The 18,991-nt window shown below is 47.2% G+C and overlaps 1 protein-coding gene across 1 annotated transcript; it reads right to left on the bottom strand.

Annotated features, from left to right (window-relative positions):
* Positions 1 to 502: 502 nt before the first annotated feature.
* On the bottom strand, positions 503 to 14,152 carry Kat8 (lysine acetyltransferase 8). Its single transcript, XM_051145371.1, has 11 exons — positions 13,924 to 14,152; positions 12,314 to 12,388; positions 12,064 to 12,239; positions 7,214 to 7,267; positions 6,940 to 7,104; positions 4,461 to 4,550; positions 1,889 to 2,029; positions 1,705 to 1,798; positions 1,451 to 1,601; positions 1,132 to 1,286; positions 503 to 757 (listed from the first exon to the last, which is right to left on the bottom strand). The coding sequence occupies exons 1-11, from the start codon at positions 14,132 to 14,134 to the stop codon at positions 693 to 695; spliced, it is 1,377 nt and encodes a 458-aa protein (XP_051001328.1). The 5' UTR covers positions 14,135 to 14,152; the 3' UTR covers positions 503 to 692.
* Positions 14,153 to 18,991: the final 4,839 nt, after the last annotated feature.

The following is an 18,991-nucleotide window of genomic DNA, read 5'->3' as shown; positions in this document are numbered from 1 at the left end:
AGGACCGAGAGCACAGCCAAGGCCGTGTGCCTGCCCAGGACAGCACCGACTTGACCCCTGAGCCTGTTCTTCTGCATTTGCTCTTTGGGATTATGATCTAGGGCCAAGAAGCTAAAGCCTGTGAAATGGGATAGAAGTTCTAGCCACCTTCCTCTATTAGTGTGGCTTGTTGGTTAGGCTCCTATGGAGCTCCCATAAGCCTCAGGTGGCCAAATGAGCCCCGACGGCAACCTGTACCTAGCACTCAGGGCAGCTGCTTAGCTGATCGCTGCAGAAGGCTGCCTTCAGGGCCCTACCTACCCTGCCTGATGAGCCCGCCACTTTGTCCTCTTCCTGCCTGCTGGGCTTTGCCTGTCTCTCAGATAGGAAAGACCTCAGCCTTACTCCACTGGCTGCCAAGCCTGCTTTGAGCCGGACTCCTGGACTCCGGAGGACTGAGCCCCCACCGGAGCTGGCTGGGGCTTGGATCAGGGTGAGGGGTAAAAGGAGCAAGGAGTAAATGTTTTTTTTTTTAACACAACTGGCTGTATGTGAGATGAAATGAAGACTGTTCACCCTTCGGCATCTCCTTCGCACCTCCAAAGTCCAGTGCACCAGCAGAGTTTATTAATAAATGACACAAAAACAGGTTTGTATACACATTTACAGATCAGAGGCCAGGAAACACAAGTCCACAGCAGGGCACAGGCCATTTACTTCTTGGAGAGCTTGACTTGTTTGTGCTTGGGGGGTGCCCACTTGAGGCAGACAGAGTCCACTGTGGGAAAAAAGAGGCATGAGCGACAAGCCTGGCCCTCGGTTGGATCAGTTTACACCTGGCTGCTCTGGGCTTAGGCCAGGTTTCACCTTCTCAGAGTGAGAACAAAAGGGCAGCCTCAGTCCTGAGGAGGGGGCGGGAATCCCAGGAATGAGTAACTGCTCTAGGCTGCAGGCCTGGAAGCTGGTCCAGCCGGTTTGGGATCTTACAACACACACACACACACACACACACACACACACACACACACACACACAAAAGAGGTCTTGGCTCTTATCCCACCCTGCCAAAACACACATGTTCCTGGGTGCCTGCGCGCACGCACACACATACACATATATACACACACACACACACACCTGCACTCCACACACCTGTGATGGGTGGTTTCTTATACTGGGCACTTTTGAGGTGTTCCTCTACCAGCTTAGGTGTGACACAGATCACGTGCTGGCCCTTCCAGTATTTGACCATGTTGAGGGACTGCAAGGTGCTGATGATGTCATTCTGGGTGATGCTGGTCATCTGGCTATTGAGAAGGAGTAGAGCACACAGATGACGACAAAGGGATAAGAGACAAGATTCATGACCAACCTTAGGAGAGCCCATTCCTGTAGGGTTCCAAGACGATCCCTCACAAGGTCCTTGATGGAACAGTGCATCCTGAATCTGCATGGAAACCAAGGCTCTTACCTAAGATCTTTGATGGACAGTGTACCCCGGAAGTCCCGCAAGATCTCCAGCAAGACCCAAGACCAGTAGCTCCTGTAGCTGAGTTTGCCCAGGTCGCTCAGCGGCTTCTCTGGAGAGCCTACAGTGCTCTCCAGTTTGGACAGCTCATAGCCTGGCAGTGACAGGAAGGGGACCTAAGGACCCAGCCCCTCCATGCCCCCACCTCGGCATCCCCAATGGCAGTACCCACTTCCTAGGTGGCAGCAGCTACTCACTGAAGGCAATGAGAAACTTCCCATAGCCACGCCGCTGGTAGGGGGGCAGTGTCAGGATGCAGGCCACATTGTTTCCATCTGGGGATTCCTTCTCCTGTGGAGTGTGGGGTATTCAGGGCCTGTGGGAGTGCTATCCCCCATTCTAGGCTATAACACCCTCTTCCCCAGCTCCCCAATCTAGTACCTTAGAAAAGTAGCCAACAATGTGGGCTCCTTGCCTATCTACTTCTGTCAAAATGTAAAAGACAAAGGGCTCCACATCAAAATACAAGGTCTTGTGGTCCAGGAAAAGCTTGGCGAGCAGGCACAGGTTCTGACAATATATCTGGGGATAAGAGGCAGAAACAGGCTAAGCAAACAGTCCAGTGTCTCACTCAGTACCACCACCACCATCATCATCATCGACAGGGTCTCACTGTGTATTCCTGCTGCTGGCTTGAGACCAGAGTGGCCTCTAGGATTAAAGGTGCGCGCCATCACGCCCTCCTATCTGACACTTTTACAAATAAAGGGTAGGGTTTTACGTGCATAATCGGCTTTAGTCTTTGCGGACATTAACTTGTGTTTCAGAGTAGGAAACTGAGGCCCAGAAAGAAAAAAGGCTCAGGTTTCACAGCTGGTGGATGCCAGGGCAGAGACTCAGCTGGGCCCAGGCTCTGTCCCATTTACAGGTGGCTGCAAGCAGTCAATACACAGCTGGTGGATGCCAGGGCAGAAAGCTGGTAACTGTCAACTGGAGAGGCCTGCAACTGTCTGCCTACATGAGCCACACTTGCTAGGCCTCAATCTAGCTGATGCAGACACAGAGGCCTGCCAGGGCCAGCATGAAGAGAGACAACAGCACTTTGCAGTTGGCTGCCTAGTACAGACTTAAAGAGCTTCTGGAGTTCGTTTTCTTTTTCTTTTTTTTTTTTTTCTACTTTAAAATTTTTTTTTATTTTTTTGATTTTTAGGACAGGGCTTCTCTGTGTTGCCCTGGCTGTGCTAGACTTGCTTCCTAGACCAGGCTGGCCTCGAACTCACAAAGACCCACCTGCCTCTACCACCATGAGTACTGGAATTAAAGGGGTGAGCCACCAAAGCGTTTTACTAAAGCCTACAACTCAATCTGTAGACTATACTGACCCTGAACTCTCAGAGATCTGCTGCCCAAGTGCTGGGATTAGAGGCGTGTGCTACCACACCCAGCTTTTTTCATTTTGGAGACAGGGTTTAGACAACCTATAGTCCAGATTGACCTAAAAAAATTTATTTAGCTGGGTGTGGTGACACATGCCTTTAATCCCAGTGCTGGGGAGGAGGCAGAGGCAGGTGAGTCTCTGAGTTTAAGGCCAGCCTGGTCTACAAAGTGAGTCCAAAACAGCCAGGGCTGTTACACAAAGAAACCCTATCCCAAAAAACTTTTTTTGTTTTTGTTTTTTGAGACAGGGTTTCTCTCTGTAACAACACTGGCTGTCCTGGAACTCTCTTTGTAGACCAGTCTGTCCTTGAACTCACAGAGATCCACCTGCCTCTGCCTCCCAAGTGCTGGGATTAAAGCCATGTGCCACCATGCCCAGCTCTTTTTTTTCTTTTTCTTTTTTAAATTTGGCTGGCCTCAGATTTGTAGCAATCCTCTTTCCTCAGCCTCCTGCGTGCTAGGGTTATAGGAGTGAGTCACCACACCAGTACTAGGTGTCTGGTTTTGGATACCTCTTCATATCTGCTCTCCTATGCGATCTAAATCTGTGTGAGCCCAGAGCTGTTCACACAGGAGGAGGAGCTGGTAAGCATCCCTGTTCCCAGTGGGGGGCCCCTTCTGTCTTCCTACCAGCCAGAGCAGCTGACAAGAACCAGGCTCACCAGCATTTCCCTAGCACAAGGACACCTGAGTCCCCGCAAGTCACAATAACAACAAAGGACATGTCTACTAACAGCCTACTAGATGTAGCACGTGCTGCATACCTGACATTTGTGGTCTCACTTGCTCCACAGGCAGATGAGGTAAATAATTATGACTCCTGTCTTATGGCGTGGAACAGGAACAAAACAAGGTTAGGTAACTCATCTGAGACCAGCCAGGAAGTGACATGGTGCCCTGAGGAGCCTGTCCTCTCACCTGCTACTGCATGGCCCTTCAGGGGAGACTCAAATACTTACAAAGCAGCCGGGCGTGGCGGCGCAAGCCTTTAATCCCAGCACTCGGGAGGCAGAGGCAGGCGGAGCGCTGTGAGTTCGAGGCCAGCCTGGTCTACAAAGTGAGTCTAGGACAGCCAAGGCTACACAGAGCAACCCTGTCTCGAAAAACCCAAAAACAAACAAACAAACAAAAACTTACAAAGCCCTCCCAGACCTGACAGGCAGAGGCATAGCAGGCCCGAAAAGCCCATCCCTGCTCCCAGTGGTGTCACTCCTCTGAGAAGGAGGAAATCAGTCGGTAGTTGTGAGCAGAAAGTCTCTACAAAAGTGCTTCTATTTCCTGGCAAATATCTTTGGGGTCACACAGGAGGAGGAAGTTGTTTAAGAGCAGTCTCTGGCCAGATAGTCTGTCTCCACTCTAGGCTCCAGAGCTACCCAAACAGAACCACCCTTGTCAGAAGAGGAGTCCCCAGACACAGAGGGGAGACCAGGCCTGAGGCGGTATACCATTAGGCTGTGTTCACTATGCACCCAACACAGGCACAGGCCAAGCACTGAGGGCTGGTCTCTGCCTGGCACAGGTGCTAACGGCCCAGGAAAGGACTGGGATTTCCCACAAGCCTGGGCTACCAGCTCACCTTATGGTCTTTACCGTCTACTTCATACACAGAGACGTTGCTCTTCCGGTAGATCTCCTTCCCGGGGGGCTGCCTCCACTGACACTGGCCCTGGGAGCCGGGAGAGGGAGCAAACTTCAGATCTTTGGGTTCTCTGCCAAATGGCTTTTACTCACCAGTGTGCCTGAGTCTCTGCCTCTTTTTTGCTGTCTGCAGGCCCTATGTTCAACACCCTATATTTAGTAATCCGTGTTTTCTCGTCAGTAGGCCTGGCCATGACACCTTTTCCTAACCCTCATGTATTCACTCATTCCCCTCAGGTCCCACTTTGGGAGCCATCCTGCTGTGCTAGTTTTCAGCGCCCTCTTCCTGACAGCTGTAGTAGTACACACAGCATTCTTCCTACAGGCTGACGTCACTGCTCAGGACTTGTTTGTTGCCTTTTGTGCCTTGAGGAGCCTGACACCAGGGCTTAGTAGAGGACAAGGAACTTGACTGATTTGGTTCCCACTCTAGAAGAGGACACTGAGCTTTGAAGAGAGGCAGTAAGCTGGTCAGCTGCCCTGCCCGCCGCACAGGGAAAACGGTCCCTATTTCCTTTTTTCTTCCTTCTCTCGTTTTTTTATTTTTAGTTTTGGTTTGGCTTGTTTTTTCTAGACAGGGTTTCTCTGTGTAGCCCCAGCTGTCCTGGAATGTACTCTGTAGACCAGGCTGCTTTTGGACTCAGAGATCCACTTGCCTCTGTTTCCTTCCTTTTTAAAATTAAAAAAAATTGGGTTTTTTTGGTTTGTTTGTTTGTTTGGTTTTTCAAGACAGGGTTGACTGGAGAAATGGCTTAGGGGTTAAGAGCACTCACTGTCTGCTCTTCCAGAGGTCCTAAGTACAATTCCCAGCAACCCCATAATGGCTCACAACCATCTGTAAGGGGTCTATGCCCTCTTCTGGCATGTAGGCATGTATGCAGATAGAACACTCATATACATAAAATAAATATATAAATCTTTGGGAGGGAGTGACAGGACGGCAAAAGATAGGGTTTCGTTTATAGTCCTGGCTGTCCTAGACTTGCTTGGCAGACCAGGCTGGTCTTGAACGCACAGCGATCCGCCTGCCTCTGCCTCCCGAGTGCTGGGATTAAAGGTGTGCGCCCCCACACCCAGCCTGTTTCCCTCCTTTTAAAAAGATTTTTATTTTATTTTTGGTTTTTTGAGACAGGGTTTCTCTGTGTTATCTTGGCTGTCCTGGACTCGCTTTGTAGACCAGGCTGGCCTCGAACTCACAGTGATCCGCCTGCCTCTGCCTCCCAAGTGCTGGGATTAAAGGCATGTGCCCCCACGCCCAGTTTTATTTTATTTTTTAAAAGATGTGGTGCAGTGTTCTGGCTGCATGACAGAAGAGGGCATTAGATCACATTTATAGATGGTTATGAGCCACCATGTGGTTGCTAGGAATTGAATTCAGGACATCTAGAAGAGCAGTCAGTACTCTTAACCTCTGAGCCATTTCTCTAGTCCCAGATTTTTTGTTTTTTGGAGACAGGGTTTCTCTGTCTTATCTTGGCTGTCCTAGACTTGCCTTGTAGACCAGGCTTGCCTCGAACTCACAGTGATCCACCTGCTTCTGCCTCCCGAGTGCTGGGATTAAAGTCATGCGCCACCATGCCCAGCTAGCCCCAGAATTTTATCTTTTAGCCTGGCATGGTTGTACAAGCCTTTAATCCCAGCATTTCAGAGGTAGAGGCAGGGGAATCTCTGTAAGCATATTATATATTTATATAACATATTTTTTTTAGATTTGTTTTAAAGACTTATTTATTATTATGTATACAGTGCTCTGTTCTTATGTGTGCCTACATGCCAGAAGAGGGTACCAGATCTTGTTATGAGCCACCCTGTGGTTGCTGGGAATTGAACTCAGGACCTCTGGAAGAGCAGCCAGTGCTCTTAATCAGTGAGCCATCTGTCCAGCCCCACATACATTTTTTTTGTTTTGTTTTGTTTTTCGAGACAGGGTTTCTCTGTGTAGCCTTGGCCATCCTAGACTCACTTTGTAGACCAGGCTGGCCTTGAACTCACAGCGATCCGCTTGCCTCTGCCTCCCGAGTGCTGGGATTAAAGGCGTGTGCCACCACGCCCGGCTCCACATACATTTTTTTAATGATGTGTGTGCACGTATGTTCATGGGTATGTATACTTGAGTGCAAGTTCTAAGCAGAGGCCAGAGGAGAGCTTTAGAGCTCTTGGAGCTTGAGTTACAGCTCCCTGCTATGGGTACTAGGAACTGAACCTGGGCCCTCTGTAACAGAGTACAATGTTTTTAACCCCTGAGCCGCCTGGGACTCACTATGTAGCTGAGGATGACCCTGAACTTCTGACTTTGCTGCCCATCCACTAGGCACTAGGATTATAGGAAAGACCATGGAACTCAGAGGGATCCAGGCGGCTAGTCCCTTGGGCGGTTTTCTCCCCCAACTTCTCTGGACTTCTCTCTGTGGCCTCACCAGGTGGAAGCGGTAGCTCTTCTCGTATTTCATGTACTTGAGGCAGTACTCGCAGAGCCACAGCTTGGGCTGCTTCCCGTAGTCTTCCGGGAAAGGCGAGAAATACCAGGCATCGATTTCGTAGTTTCCAATGTGGATCTTGTCCACGTACTTCACTTTGGTGATCTGTGGGGGGGGGGGGGGGGAGCAGGGGCCAGGACACAGCTCAGAGCTCGGCAGGGCCGAGGGAGGGCAGGGAACACCCCACCCGGTCCCCACACCTGCTGCTTCTCACCGCCTCGTGCTCCTTTTCCAAGGCCGCTGTGGTGGGGTCCATCTCTGCATAGGTCTGGGGCGAGAAGTGCACAGAGATGAACAGGCGTGGTTAGACTGTTCCCTGTCCGGGGACTGACTCGCTGCCTATCTACTGTCTCCTAGACCTCACGGGAATACATAAAATAAGCACACTCGCAACAGTCATGTCAACATCCTGTCTGTTTTACTTGGTTGTGAGGCTTGGCTCCCTGCTATCTGCCTATCTACCCACACCTCCAGATGCCCCAGTCTGCATGCTGAGTTTAGAAAAACCCTGGGATCAGGCCTGGCTCGTGGTTACTTTAAGAGCTTCCACTGTGGCGGCCTACTCCTTTAATCCCAGCACGCGGGAGGCAGAGGCAGCCGGGTCTCTGCAAGCGTGAGGCCAGCCAGGAGAGCCAAGGCTACCCAGAGAAGGCCTGTCTCCAAACACCAGCCACCCTCTCCGCAGAAAAGAGCTTCAGCTGGACACTGGATCATCTGTGAGACTCAATGAAGTAATGGATTCTGCTTTCCATGTCAGATAAGACCTGGGGCTTGGATCTCCCTACTAAACAGCTTGAGGATGCTCGAGGTCCCCCATCTTCTCATAGGATGCCAGCAGTAGGTGTCCAGAAAGGACTTCTAGGTCCCTCTCCCTCCCGGCCCTCTCTTGAACACCTCACTGGCCAACTTACTGCTTCTTTCTCACCTTGGTCGCTAACCTAGCCAATAGCCAACAGAGTGGACGTCAACTCGTCTCTGTGACATCTCTGGAATCAGGCCCTGTGGAATTTTCCTCTAGCCCACACCAAAGAATCACGGCACGTTAGGTCTGGACAACTGACGAGGGTTTGAACTTAAACTTCCTGCTACATCTCAGCCCCCTCAAGTCCACGGCTATCAAAACCTGTCTTGCAGCCTTCAACCTTTCATACAGTCACTTCCACCTTGAGAATGCCCCACCTCCTCCTGCTCCACGTGTTCACCTCACCTTGGCACAGAGCACAGGTCAGGTGAGTGCACGACAGAGCTCTGCGGTCTGTCCTATGTAATGATTTCGCTCTTTCCAGTCCTTCAAGGTTTAACATCCTTCCCAAGCATCTTCCAGGAAATCTGACTGGATGCACTTCTTTTTTGATTTGGGTTGTTGCTGACTACACTGGTTTTGAGACAGGGCCTCAGTATGTATGTCACATTGGTCTGGTATTTGCCTTGTATCCTAGACTGCCCTTCAACTCCAACCTTACAGAAATTTTTTGTTTGTTTGCTTGTTTTTGTTTTTCGAGACAGGGTTTCTCTGTGTAGTCTTGGCATCGTGGACTAACTTTTTAGACCAGGCTGGCCTCACCTGCCTCTGCCTCCCAAGTGCTGGGATTAAAGGCGTGCGCCACCACCACCCGGCAACTTACAGGGAATTTTTGTCAGCCTACCAACCCTTCCTCCCTTAGGTCCTCAGTGCTGTGATTACAGGCATGTACCACCGGTGATACCTGGCCTTAACAAAGAGTTCTTATTTTAATTTCACAGAGAAGTAAACAGACAGGAAGGGATGAAGTCACGTGCCTGTGGATACCTGCCAGCTGCCATTTATTACAACTGCTAATAAAACAGATATTATTTCATGTAGCCTTTATAATGAGCCTTTTAGGCAAAAGTGCTAGTCATTCCCACTACACAAAAGAAACTGAGGCACAAAGAAGGGAAGTCTCTTGCCCAAGGTCACAGAACCAGTATGACAGAGTAGCCTTGGTCTACCCAATTCCAACAAAGACAGGAAAAAGGAACAAATATTTTTCTCTTCAAACGTCACTTTACACTGCATTTCTTAATTTTCATAAAGGATATTATTTTTTTAATATATTAAAGAATTACAAAACCACTATTTTTCTTAAATGTTGTAATTTATTTAGAATTAAACATCAATTAGAACAAGGAATGGTGGTAGACACCTGTACCACAGCACTTCAGAGGTAGAGGCAAGGCAGCTAGTTCAAGGTCATCTTTGGCTATATACCACGCTTGAGGCCATGTCTCAAAACAAAACAAACAAAAACAAAACAACAAAAAACCCAACCAACAAACAAAAATCCCCAATAACTAGGCCGACTCTAAAGAACCTGCCGATAGTCTATCACTCATCCATGCATACTCAGCCCATACACAGTCCACCTGCTAACTCTAGTCAAGTCAGAGGACAGCGTTTTACACTTGTGCTGTCCAAGAGAACAGACATTAATCACAAATGCTATTTAAACTCAAATTTATGACAATTAAAAAACTCTAATCAAGCCAGGCGTGGTGGCGCACGCCTTTAATCCCAGCACTTGGGAGGCAGAGGTAGGTGGATCACTGTGAGTTCGAGGTCAGCCTGGTTGACAAAGTGAGTCCAGGACAGCCAAGGCTACACAGAAAAACCCTGTCTCAAAAAACCAAAAAGCAAAAAAACAAAAACAAAACAAAACAAAAAAAACCCTCTAATCAAACTGGACATGTACAGACTAGTACTGAAGAGACACAGGTGGCTACGGAACTACTGTGTCGGCATCTACAGCCCAGACTACACCTGTGACAGTTTAACTAGACAGTGCTACCCCAGATCCCAACAGTCTCTCTAGCTTAGGGTATTGAAATCATTTCCTACTGTGGCATATTGGCATTATAGCCAGTTGAAATGTTTGTATATATATATATATACACGCACAGATTACAAGCCAAACAAAACTACCTCAAAACAATACTTACCTCAAAAATGTGGAAAACATAAATATTGTCTACATTTCTATTAGAGATTTCTACTTCTACATTTCTGTTCTAACATCCTATTAATTTTGAATAACATTCTAAAGACTATCCTATTTCTTTGGTTAAAAGAAATTTTAAAGGGGCTGGGCGTGGTGGCGCACGCCTTTAATCCCAGCACTCGGGAGGCAGAGGCAGGTGGATGTGAGTTTGAGGCCAGCCTGGTCTACAAAGTGAGTCCAGGACAGCCAAGGTTACACAAAGAAACCCTGTCTCAAAAAACAAAAAAACAAAAAAGAAAAAAAGAAAGAAATTTTAAAGGAGCCAGCATTGGTGGCCTTTAATCCCAGCACTCAGGGAGGGTCGCTGTGAGTTCAAGGCCAGCCTGGTCTACAAAGCGAGTCCAGGACACTATAGACCAGTCTGGCCTTGAACTCATAGCGATCCACCTGCCTCTGCCTCCTGAGTGCTGAGATTAAAGGTGTGCGCCACCACGCTTAGCTTGACTCAGTCTTGTAATCCCAGCACTTTGGAAGTGAGCACAGGAGTGTGAGAAGTTCAAGACCAGCCTTGGCTGAGGAGGACATTTGAGGCTAGCCTGGTTATATCAAACCGTCTCACAAAACCTAAAAGGACCATGGTTCTTTCTGACATGGCTTGGTGGGTACCAGTGCTTGCCATGTAATGCTAGAGATCTGAGCTGGTCCCTGGAACCTACGTAAAAGAGGAAGAGGGCTGACTCCGCCAAGTTGCTCTACGGGCTCCACAATTCTCAAACATGGCACACATGCAGCTCCATATATCATGCATAGACATACATATGCTAAGCAGAAAATTTGAAAAAAAATTTTTTTAAAGAATTCTGATTTGGGGGCTGGGGAGATGGCTCAGTGGTTAAGAGCACTGACTGCTCTTCCAGAGGTCCTGAGTTCAATACCCAGCAACCACATGGTGCCTCACAACCATCTATAATGTGATCTGATGCCCTCGTCTGTCCTGCAGGTGTGCATGCAAGCAGAGCACTCACATACATAAAATAAATAAATTTAAAAAAAAAATGAATTCTGATTTTGAATACCTTTGCAGGATAAACCAAAACCATAGTTAGGGTCCGGTCCTTACGAATATGTACTTCCTAATGAGATTTCTTGTTTGTTTGTCTCCCAAGACAGAGTAGGGTTTCTCTGTGTAGCCTTGGCTGTCCTGGACTTGGATTTTGTAACCTAATAATATTTCTAGGGGGCTGGGGAGACAGCTCAGCAGTTAAGAGCATTGTTCGCTCCTCCTGAGGCCCTGAGTTTAATTCCCAGCATCCACATGGTAACTCATAATCATCTGTACTTGGATCTGACACCCTTTTCTGCCATATACAGGTACACATACAGATAGATACACAAGTGCGCACGCACACATACACGTTAAATAAATGAATCTTTAAAAAAAAAAAGATTTCTAAACTTATCTGTGCTCCCTCTGTAAACTAAGACGCTCAGCAAAAGGCTGCTTAGCAACACCAATGAAAGGAGGGAATGAAGTATGTTTAACCTAATACTTTGGCTCACAAGCAATAACTCCTGCACACCTTTAAGCCAGCCATTTAACTTTAAGCCTATTTTCTCATGTACAAAAAAGAAGTACTCAGCTGGGCGTGGTGGCGCACGCCTCTAATCCCAGCACTTGGGAGGCAGAGGCAGGTGGATCGCTGTGAGTTCAAGGCCAGCCTGGTCTACAAAGTGAGTCCAGGACAGCCAAGGCTACACAGAGAAACCCTGTCTCAAAAAATAAAAAAAATAAAAAAAGAAGTACTCTCCCCTGGGTTAAGTACTCAGCATGGTGCTGGATAATGAAGTAACCAATGTAATTTTGTTTTCTTTTCCTTCCCTTTGGACTTCAAGTTCCAGTAACTACTATTTCCTTACTATGAGAAGTCTCCTTTCTCTATAAGCTGAAACCAAAAAAACAAAAAACAAAAAATGAACCAAACAAAAAGAAACAAAAAAGAAAACCAAAACCCTAGCATACTACAAGATTTCAAGCAGGAGCTGCTATGGTTCTGTTACTGGGACACAAGGGGCCTCCTGGGCCCTGGAGCAGGGGAAGGGCCAGGACCTTCTGCACATGGTTGATCTCATCGTGCTTTCGTTTTTGGTTTCGAGTGATCTTGCGCTCAGGCTGCTCCGCCAGCTCACTCAGGTATTTCTCGGAGTTCTTTTGCACGGCATCCTTCACTGTCTTGGTCAGAGCTAGTCGGTTCTTGTCCACCCATTCGTCCAGTCGCCTGTTGACTGTTAAGATGGACCATGAGGGACCACCCTGCTACCTCTTCCTGCCACCCGGGCCCAGGCCCCCAAGCACTCACAGCCCACGTAGTGTACGTAGAACTCTTCCCGGCCCTCCTGGTCATTCACTCTAGACTGGATCACTTCTGCTGAATCTGTAAAGGGGGGAAAAAAGCATTGGGGGAATCCGATGCACTGAGGGTAATTTCCAGGTCACCTGTCCACATGTGCTGTAGCACTTATCCATCCTCTAAGGTGAGCTAGGCCGGGACTTTTTTTTTCCAGAATGGGGCGGGGGTGAGAGGGAGGCTTACTGAGTGTCAGAGATTTGAAAACTGAGAAAATCTTGTGTTTAAATATGTTTATGACTAGCTCTAAAGTCAGTGCTCATTTTACTCACTTGCTTATCTGGGGGACATGAGAGCTGGCTGAGGCTAAGACACGCTAAGCTTAAGACTCTTCCTTTATATTTCCTACACGAATGAAACTGATCACTTCGTTGCCTTTCTGAATCTTAGTTTCTTCATGTGGAAAGAACAGTGCCTACCTAAAAAGGGTAAGAGTGGCTTTCAAACTTTTAGCTCAGCGACAGATACCAAGCAGACCTGTCTAAAGACTAATGCTTGAGCTAGGTGCAGTCCAGGGCAGCCAAGGCTACACAGAGAAACAAACAAACAAACAAAAAGAAAAAACAAACAAAAAATAAAATAAAGGCATCAGTCTTTGGAGGGCAGAGCAAGGCCTGGTCTGGCAACAGCCTTTGCTAGGAATGCCTAGAAACCAGAGAGGTCTGACATGAATGACACTTTAAGGAGTTTTAGCTTTGCTTTTCAGACAGGGTCTCTTTATGGAGTCCTGGCTGTTCTGGAACTTGCTATGTAGACCAGGCAGGCTGGCATCAAACCCAAAGACAGCCTTCCCAGTGCTGGAATTAAAAGTGTGCACTATCATGCCTGACATTTATTCGACTTTTAAAAGTATATGTATTTATTTTATTGGGGGGGAGAGTACTCTTCTATGAAGGTCAGAGTACATCCATGTAGATCCTGGGGATAGAACTCAAATCATCAGAGTTGGTGGCAATACCTTTACCTCCTTGGAATTTATTTTGAAGTCAGCAGCTTGGTTTGTTTGTTTTTCGAGACAGGGTTCCTCTGTGTAGCCTTGGCTGTCCTGGACTCACGCTGTAGTCCAGGCTGGCCTCTAACTCACAGCGATCCGCCTGCCTCTGCCTCCTGAGTGCTGGGATTAAAGGCGTGCGCAGCCACCACCACGCCCGGCTGCTTGGGGTTTATTTTGAATAGGGAAAAGGAAAAGGAACACAAGTAAAAGGAAAACGTGTTTTCATGAACTGGCCTAGGACTCTTTGCTGACGATGCAGGAGACAAGAGAAATGTCAAACACAGACAAAAAAACAAAACACAAAACACCAATGAAGGACCAGAGAGAGTAAGAAAACCGAAGCCTGAAATCTGGCAAGAACGAGCGCTCCTACACTAACGTCGTGATCACCTTATTGGTGGCTTTACAGGATACAACTAGCATGGACCCCGACTACAGCCTCCCATTTCAGCGCGGGCTTCTCAGCTCCAGAGATGCGGCGCTCTACCACAGTCACCACCCTGGTCCCCAGGACACCCACCCTAAGCCCTGCCCCATCGCTAAACCCCGCCCCGGACCCCGCCCTCACGCCAGGTGCTATCCGGCCGCCGGCACAGGTACGTTTCTCCGATTTCCACGGTGACTTCTGGTTCGCCACGCGTCGGAGTCGGCGGAGTGACGCGGCCCGGGGACCGAGCAGGCCCTTCGACTGTTTCATTTTCCCCGGGCCCGGGCTCTCCCTCCCCCACAATTCCCGACGTCGTTGCAGCTACTACGGCTGTGGCTCCCTGTGCCGCCATTGCGGTACCGGAAGTGATGGTGGATGCCGTCCCGACGGATTCTTTTAGTTCCGGGTCAGCCGCGGGGCGGGAAAAGGGGCGGGCCGAATCTGTGTTAGAGGCGGAGACTGTGACGTGGTAAGAACTTTTGTTTTGTGCCGCTTTCTCCGTATGGCTGAGGAAATTACCGACTAGAAATCGACCCTATCTGAGTTTTGTTTTGTTTTGAGACAGAGGCTCATTATGCAGTCCTGAACTGACTTAGAACTCGCTATGTAGACCATACCGGCCTCGAACTCACAAGAGATCCACCCAGCCTTTCGAGTCCTGGGAGTTTGTTTTGTTTTGTTTTTCTTTTTTGTTGTTGTTTTGTTTTTCAAGACAGGGTTTCTCTGTGTAGCCTTAGCTGTCCTAGACTCACTTTGTAGACCAGGATGGCCTCGAACTCTCAGCGATCCGCCTGCCTCTGCCTCCCGAGTGCTGGGATTAAAGGCGTGCGCCACCACCGCCCGGCCTGAGTCCTGAGATTTAAAGATGTGCAACACCATGCCAGGCCTCGATCCAATATTTGTTGGGATTTTGTTGTCTGACACAGGATCAAGGCACCATCATGCTCATGCCCTTCCCTTCTTCCTTTTTATTTTTTTATTTTTTATTTTTGAGACAAGGTTTCTCTTTGTAACAGCCCTGGCTGTCCTGGACTCGCTTTGTAGACCAGGCTGGCCTCGATCCACTTCCTCTGCTTCCTAGAGTGCTGGGATTACAGGCAGGCGCCACCGCACCTGGCCTTCCCAATTTTTGAGAAAGGCTCTCCTCACTGGCTAGCCTGAAATACATTGAATTCGTGCCAGTTTTATGGGGATTACAGCTGTGTTTCATCATATCGAGTTTTATGGAATGCTGGGGACAAAAACCCAGGGCTTCATGTATCCTGCCCACTGCCCACTCTTGTTCAATGTGGAAGTAAAAACAGTTGAGACAGGGATAAAACAGGTGTGCCAAAAAAAAATCAAATAAACTTTGTTTTAAACCAATAAATAACCAAGAAATTTGGCTTTTCAAGACAGGGTTTCTCTGTTACACAGAGATCTGGCTGTCCTCAACTCTCTTTGTAGACCAGACTGGCCTCAAACTCAGAGTTTGAGTGCTGGGATTAAAGGCGTGTGCCACCATGCCTGGCTCAGAATAAACTTCTTTTTAAAAAGAGAATTACAGCCGGGCGTGGTGGCACACACCTTTAATCCCAGCACTCGGGTGGCAGAGGCAGGCGGATCGCTGTGAGTTCGAGGCCAGCCTGGTCTACAAAGTGAGTCCAGGACAGTCAAGGCTACACAGAGAAACCCTGTCTCAAAAAACCATTAAAAAAAAAAAAGAGAGAGAGAGAGAGAGAGAATTACACATACCCCTGCTGTATTCAAGCCCACAGTGTGGCCAAGGATGACCACTGGTTGGGGAGGCTAGGATATTACCACAGTAGGTTCGTGCACTGTTAGGGATTGTACCTGAGGCTTCATTCATGCTAAGGCAAACACTACCACTAGACTACATCTGGGTGGGTGGGGGTGGGGTGAGGGAACTGAGCAGCAATACAATAAAGAGCTATCTTGACAGTGGCTGAAGTTTCTTGAGTAGTGACGTTGAGTACAGCGTACTGTACCCTGAGATTTAGTAACGGTTAAGTCATAGAATTCTATAAACCATATAACAATACCCAAGTTAAACTTTTTTTTTTTTTTTTTTTGAGACAGGGTTTCTCTGTGTAGCCTTGGCCATCCTGGACTCACTTTGTAGACCAGGCTGGCCTCGAACTCACAGCGATCCGCCTGCCTCTGCCTCCTGAGTGCTGGGATTAAAGGCGTGCGCCACCACGCCCGGCCTCCCAAGTTAAACTTTTTAAAACATTGTTTTTAGATTTATTTATTATTATGTATACAGTGCCCTGCCTGCATGTACACCTGCAGGACAAAAGAGGACATCAGATCACATTTTATAGATGGTTGTGAGCCACCATGTAGTTGCTGGGAATTGAACTCAAGACCTCTGTAGGAACAGCCTGTGCTCTTAACTGCTGAGCCATCTCTTCAGGCCTAAGTTAAACTTCTTAGATAGATGAAATGGAGAGACACACATGTCTAATTTGCTGTTTAACTTCACCTTTCCCCACACCTCCCACAATGATCAGCTAAGGTGTGCTTTCCTTCATTACTGTGTTGGGGCATCTAACACGTGTAGTAGCTTGCCCAGTGTGTAACACTCGAGGGACTGTACATGAATAACCATTTGTTGTAAGAACTTTGTTTCCCAGCTTTGCAGAACTGAAAAATAATAATGATTAGGAATCACTCTGCACCCCTGGGATGGTGCCCAACAGTCTTTGATCACCTGTACACAAGCTGCCATTAAACTAGCTTCCTAGCGAGATGGCTTTTTTTTGCAATGATAATGCCTGTCAGCCAGTTTCTCAGCTGGCTTACTGGAATTAAGTTTCCTTTTCTTCCACACCCAGCAGGTACTGGTAGCTTTTACAATAGCACATAACACAGTGTGAGGCAGACTGGGACCTCCGAACACGTCTCAGTTAGACAGTCCCTGAAAGTTCTTTTATTCATAATTTGGTTGTCAGTCTTCATAAGAGTTTTTGGAGCCAGGCGTGGTGGCGCACACCTTTAATCCCAGCACTCAGGGAGGCAGAGGCAGGAGGATCATTGTGAGTTCGAGGCCAGCCTGGTCTACAAAGGGAGTCCAGGATAGCCAAGGCTACACAGAAACCCTGTTTCAAAAAACAAAAACAAAAAAACATAAATAACAAGGTTAATTCTGAATTATCAGGAATAAGTTCAGCAGTTTTTATATGCAGAACAACTCTTTCTGCATACTGAGAGGCAGTAATTAAGAGGTCCAGGGAGGCAGAGGCAGGTGGATCGCTGTGAGTTCGAGGCCAGCCTGGTCTACAAAGCGAGTCCATGATGGCCGAGGCTACACAGAGAAACCCTGTCTCAAAAAAAACCAAAAAAAAAAAAAAAAAAAAAAAGAGGTCCAGGAAAATCTAATACCATAAGTATTGTATAAAACTGATTTCTGAACTGAAGTGTATGGGCTTTGAAGTATTTTGCTTATTTTTTCTGACTTATACCCAGCCATTCCCAACTTATTTGCATCAGGATAGATTGCAGGTGCTTCAGGAATTTAATCCAATTAGCCCTTTTTATAAACTTAAGTCACTTGCTTTTAGCATATTTGTTGTTGATTTCTCCCAAGTAGTTGCCACAAGCTCTTTGCCAGTGTTCACTGAATATCCATAATAAAGAATCCCAGCATTAGTATAAAGCACTATGATTTCTGCTGGGTCTATTCCTGACAATTGACTTAGTATTATTCTTCCTTTTATAATTAAGTCAGAAACCCTTTCTATATAAGACTTTAATTTTTTACTTTGTTTTCATGCTAAGATGATCCACTCTAGGGGCTGGAGAGATGGCTCAGAGGTTAAGAGCACTGGCTACTTACGCTTCCAAAGGTCCCGAGTTCAATTCCCCGCAACCACATGGTGGCTCACAACCATCTATAATGAGACCTGGTGCCCTCTTCTGGACGCAGATGTATCACAGACATGAGGATAAGTCATCTAGGCTTTGCTTGTCAAAGTTCCAGAGACCCCGCCTGTCCAGCATCATCTCTAGACACCCAGAACAGCTGTTGAGGCTTTGCTTGACAAAGTTCCAAAGATCTCCAGCTGATCACCACTACCCCCAAATATTATGTAAGTCCAGGTGTAATATTGTTTAGAAGTCTGCTGTTTCTACTAAAACTTTTTTCTATTTCTCAGCCCTACCTAAGGAAATTCATACAGGGAAAACTTTTTCCCACAGAGAATGTTGAAAGAAGGCATCTGGCCAAAGGCTTGAGACAATGATAGAGTTTTTTGCTCTGACTGTGAGCACTCAAGCAGAAACTTCATGAAAGAAAGTTAAGACCTGGACATAGGGGCCTGGCTAGATACTGTTACCCGTAGAAACGTTTCCTGAGAATCTGCTTTGAGAGCAATAGGTGGGTTTGGAGCATCATGCTTTACAGATATTTTACAATAGCAGTTAACCTAGGCTTGGATAGCACACCTGATGGTCTGGGACTGGGTCAAGCTTTTTCTTTAATGAATATCTAGCTCGAGGCTGGAGAGATGGCTCAGAGGTTAAGAACACTGCCTGCTCTTCCAGAGGTCCTGAGTTCAATTCCCAGCAACCACATGGTGGTTCACAACCATCTACAATGTGATATGACGCCCTCTTATGGCATGCAGGTGTACATACAGGCAGAGTACTGTATACAAATAAATAGATAAATTTAAAAAAAAAGAGAGAGACTGGCTAGCTCAAGCTAAATTGCTGTGACATCTTGTAAACACACTGGCTGTAGCCCGGGGAAATTTATGATTAAGCTTTTCTGTGTATTGTTTAAAAGATAAGGAGCAGGTTATGCTGACCGTTGCTTGAATACTGGTTGATTTTTGTTGTATGCTTTGTTGTAGGTTACAGAACATTTCCTTGTTACTCTGTTGAGTTTTGATTGCCCTAGTGATTGTAAAGATGGAAAAAAAATTTTTCATGATGTAATCTGTAATGAAAAAAATTGAACTTCATTTCAATAAAATACTGGGATTGACCCAAGGAGAAAGGAGGGAAAGCAAGTAACAGACAGGAGAGAGTAAGCTAGAGTGAAATGGGCAACAGCAAGAGAGACAGATAGATGGGGATGGCCAGAGAGATAGGTAGAAAGATGGGAAACAGCAAGCAAGGAGCTAGAAAGACAGCAAGCAAGCAAGCGAGCAGGGAGCAAGGAGTCAGACAGCAAGCAAGACAGAGACAGAAAATGAAGTTCTCC

The sequence above is a fragment of the Acomys russatus genome, chromosome 5, assembly GCF_903995435.1.
Source record: "Acomys russatus chromosome 5, mAcoRus1.1, whole genome shotgun sequence".
Taxonomy (NCBI): Eukaryota; Metazoa; Chordata; class Mammalia; order Rodentia; family Muridae; genus Acomys; species Acomys russatus.
The sequence above is the reverse complement of the archived record's forward strand: the minus strand, read 5'-3'. Positions and strand labels throughout refer to the sequence as shown.

Excerpts from the sequence above, each read along its gene's own strand:
- Kat8 (XM_051145371.1), bottom strand. The coding sequence starts at position 14,134 with ATGGCGGCACAGGGAGCCACAGCCGTAGTAGCTGCAACGACGTCGGGA. Across the intron at positions 2,030-4,460 it reads TAGACGGTAAAGACCATAAG|ATATATTGTCAGAACCTGTG; the intron begins GTGAGCTGGTAG and ends TCTTATCCCCAG. Across the intron at positions 1,799-1,888 it reads TTGTTGGCTACTTTTCTAAG|GAGAAGGAATCCCCAGATGG; the intron begins GTACTAGATTGG and ends CACACTCCACAG.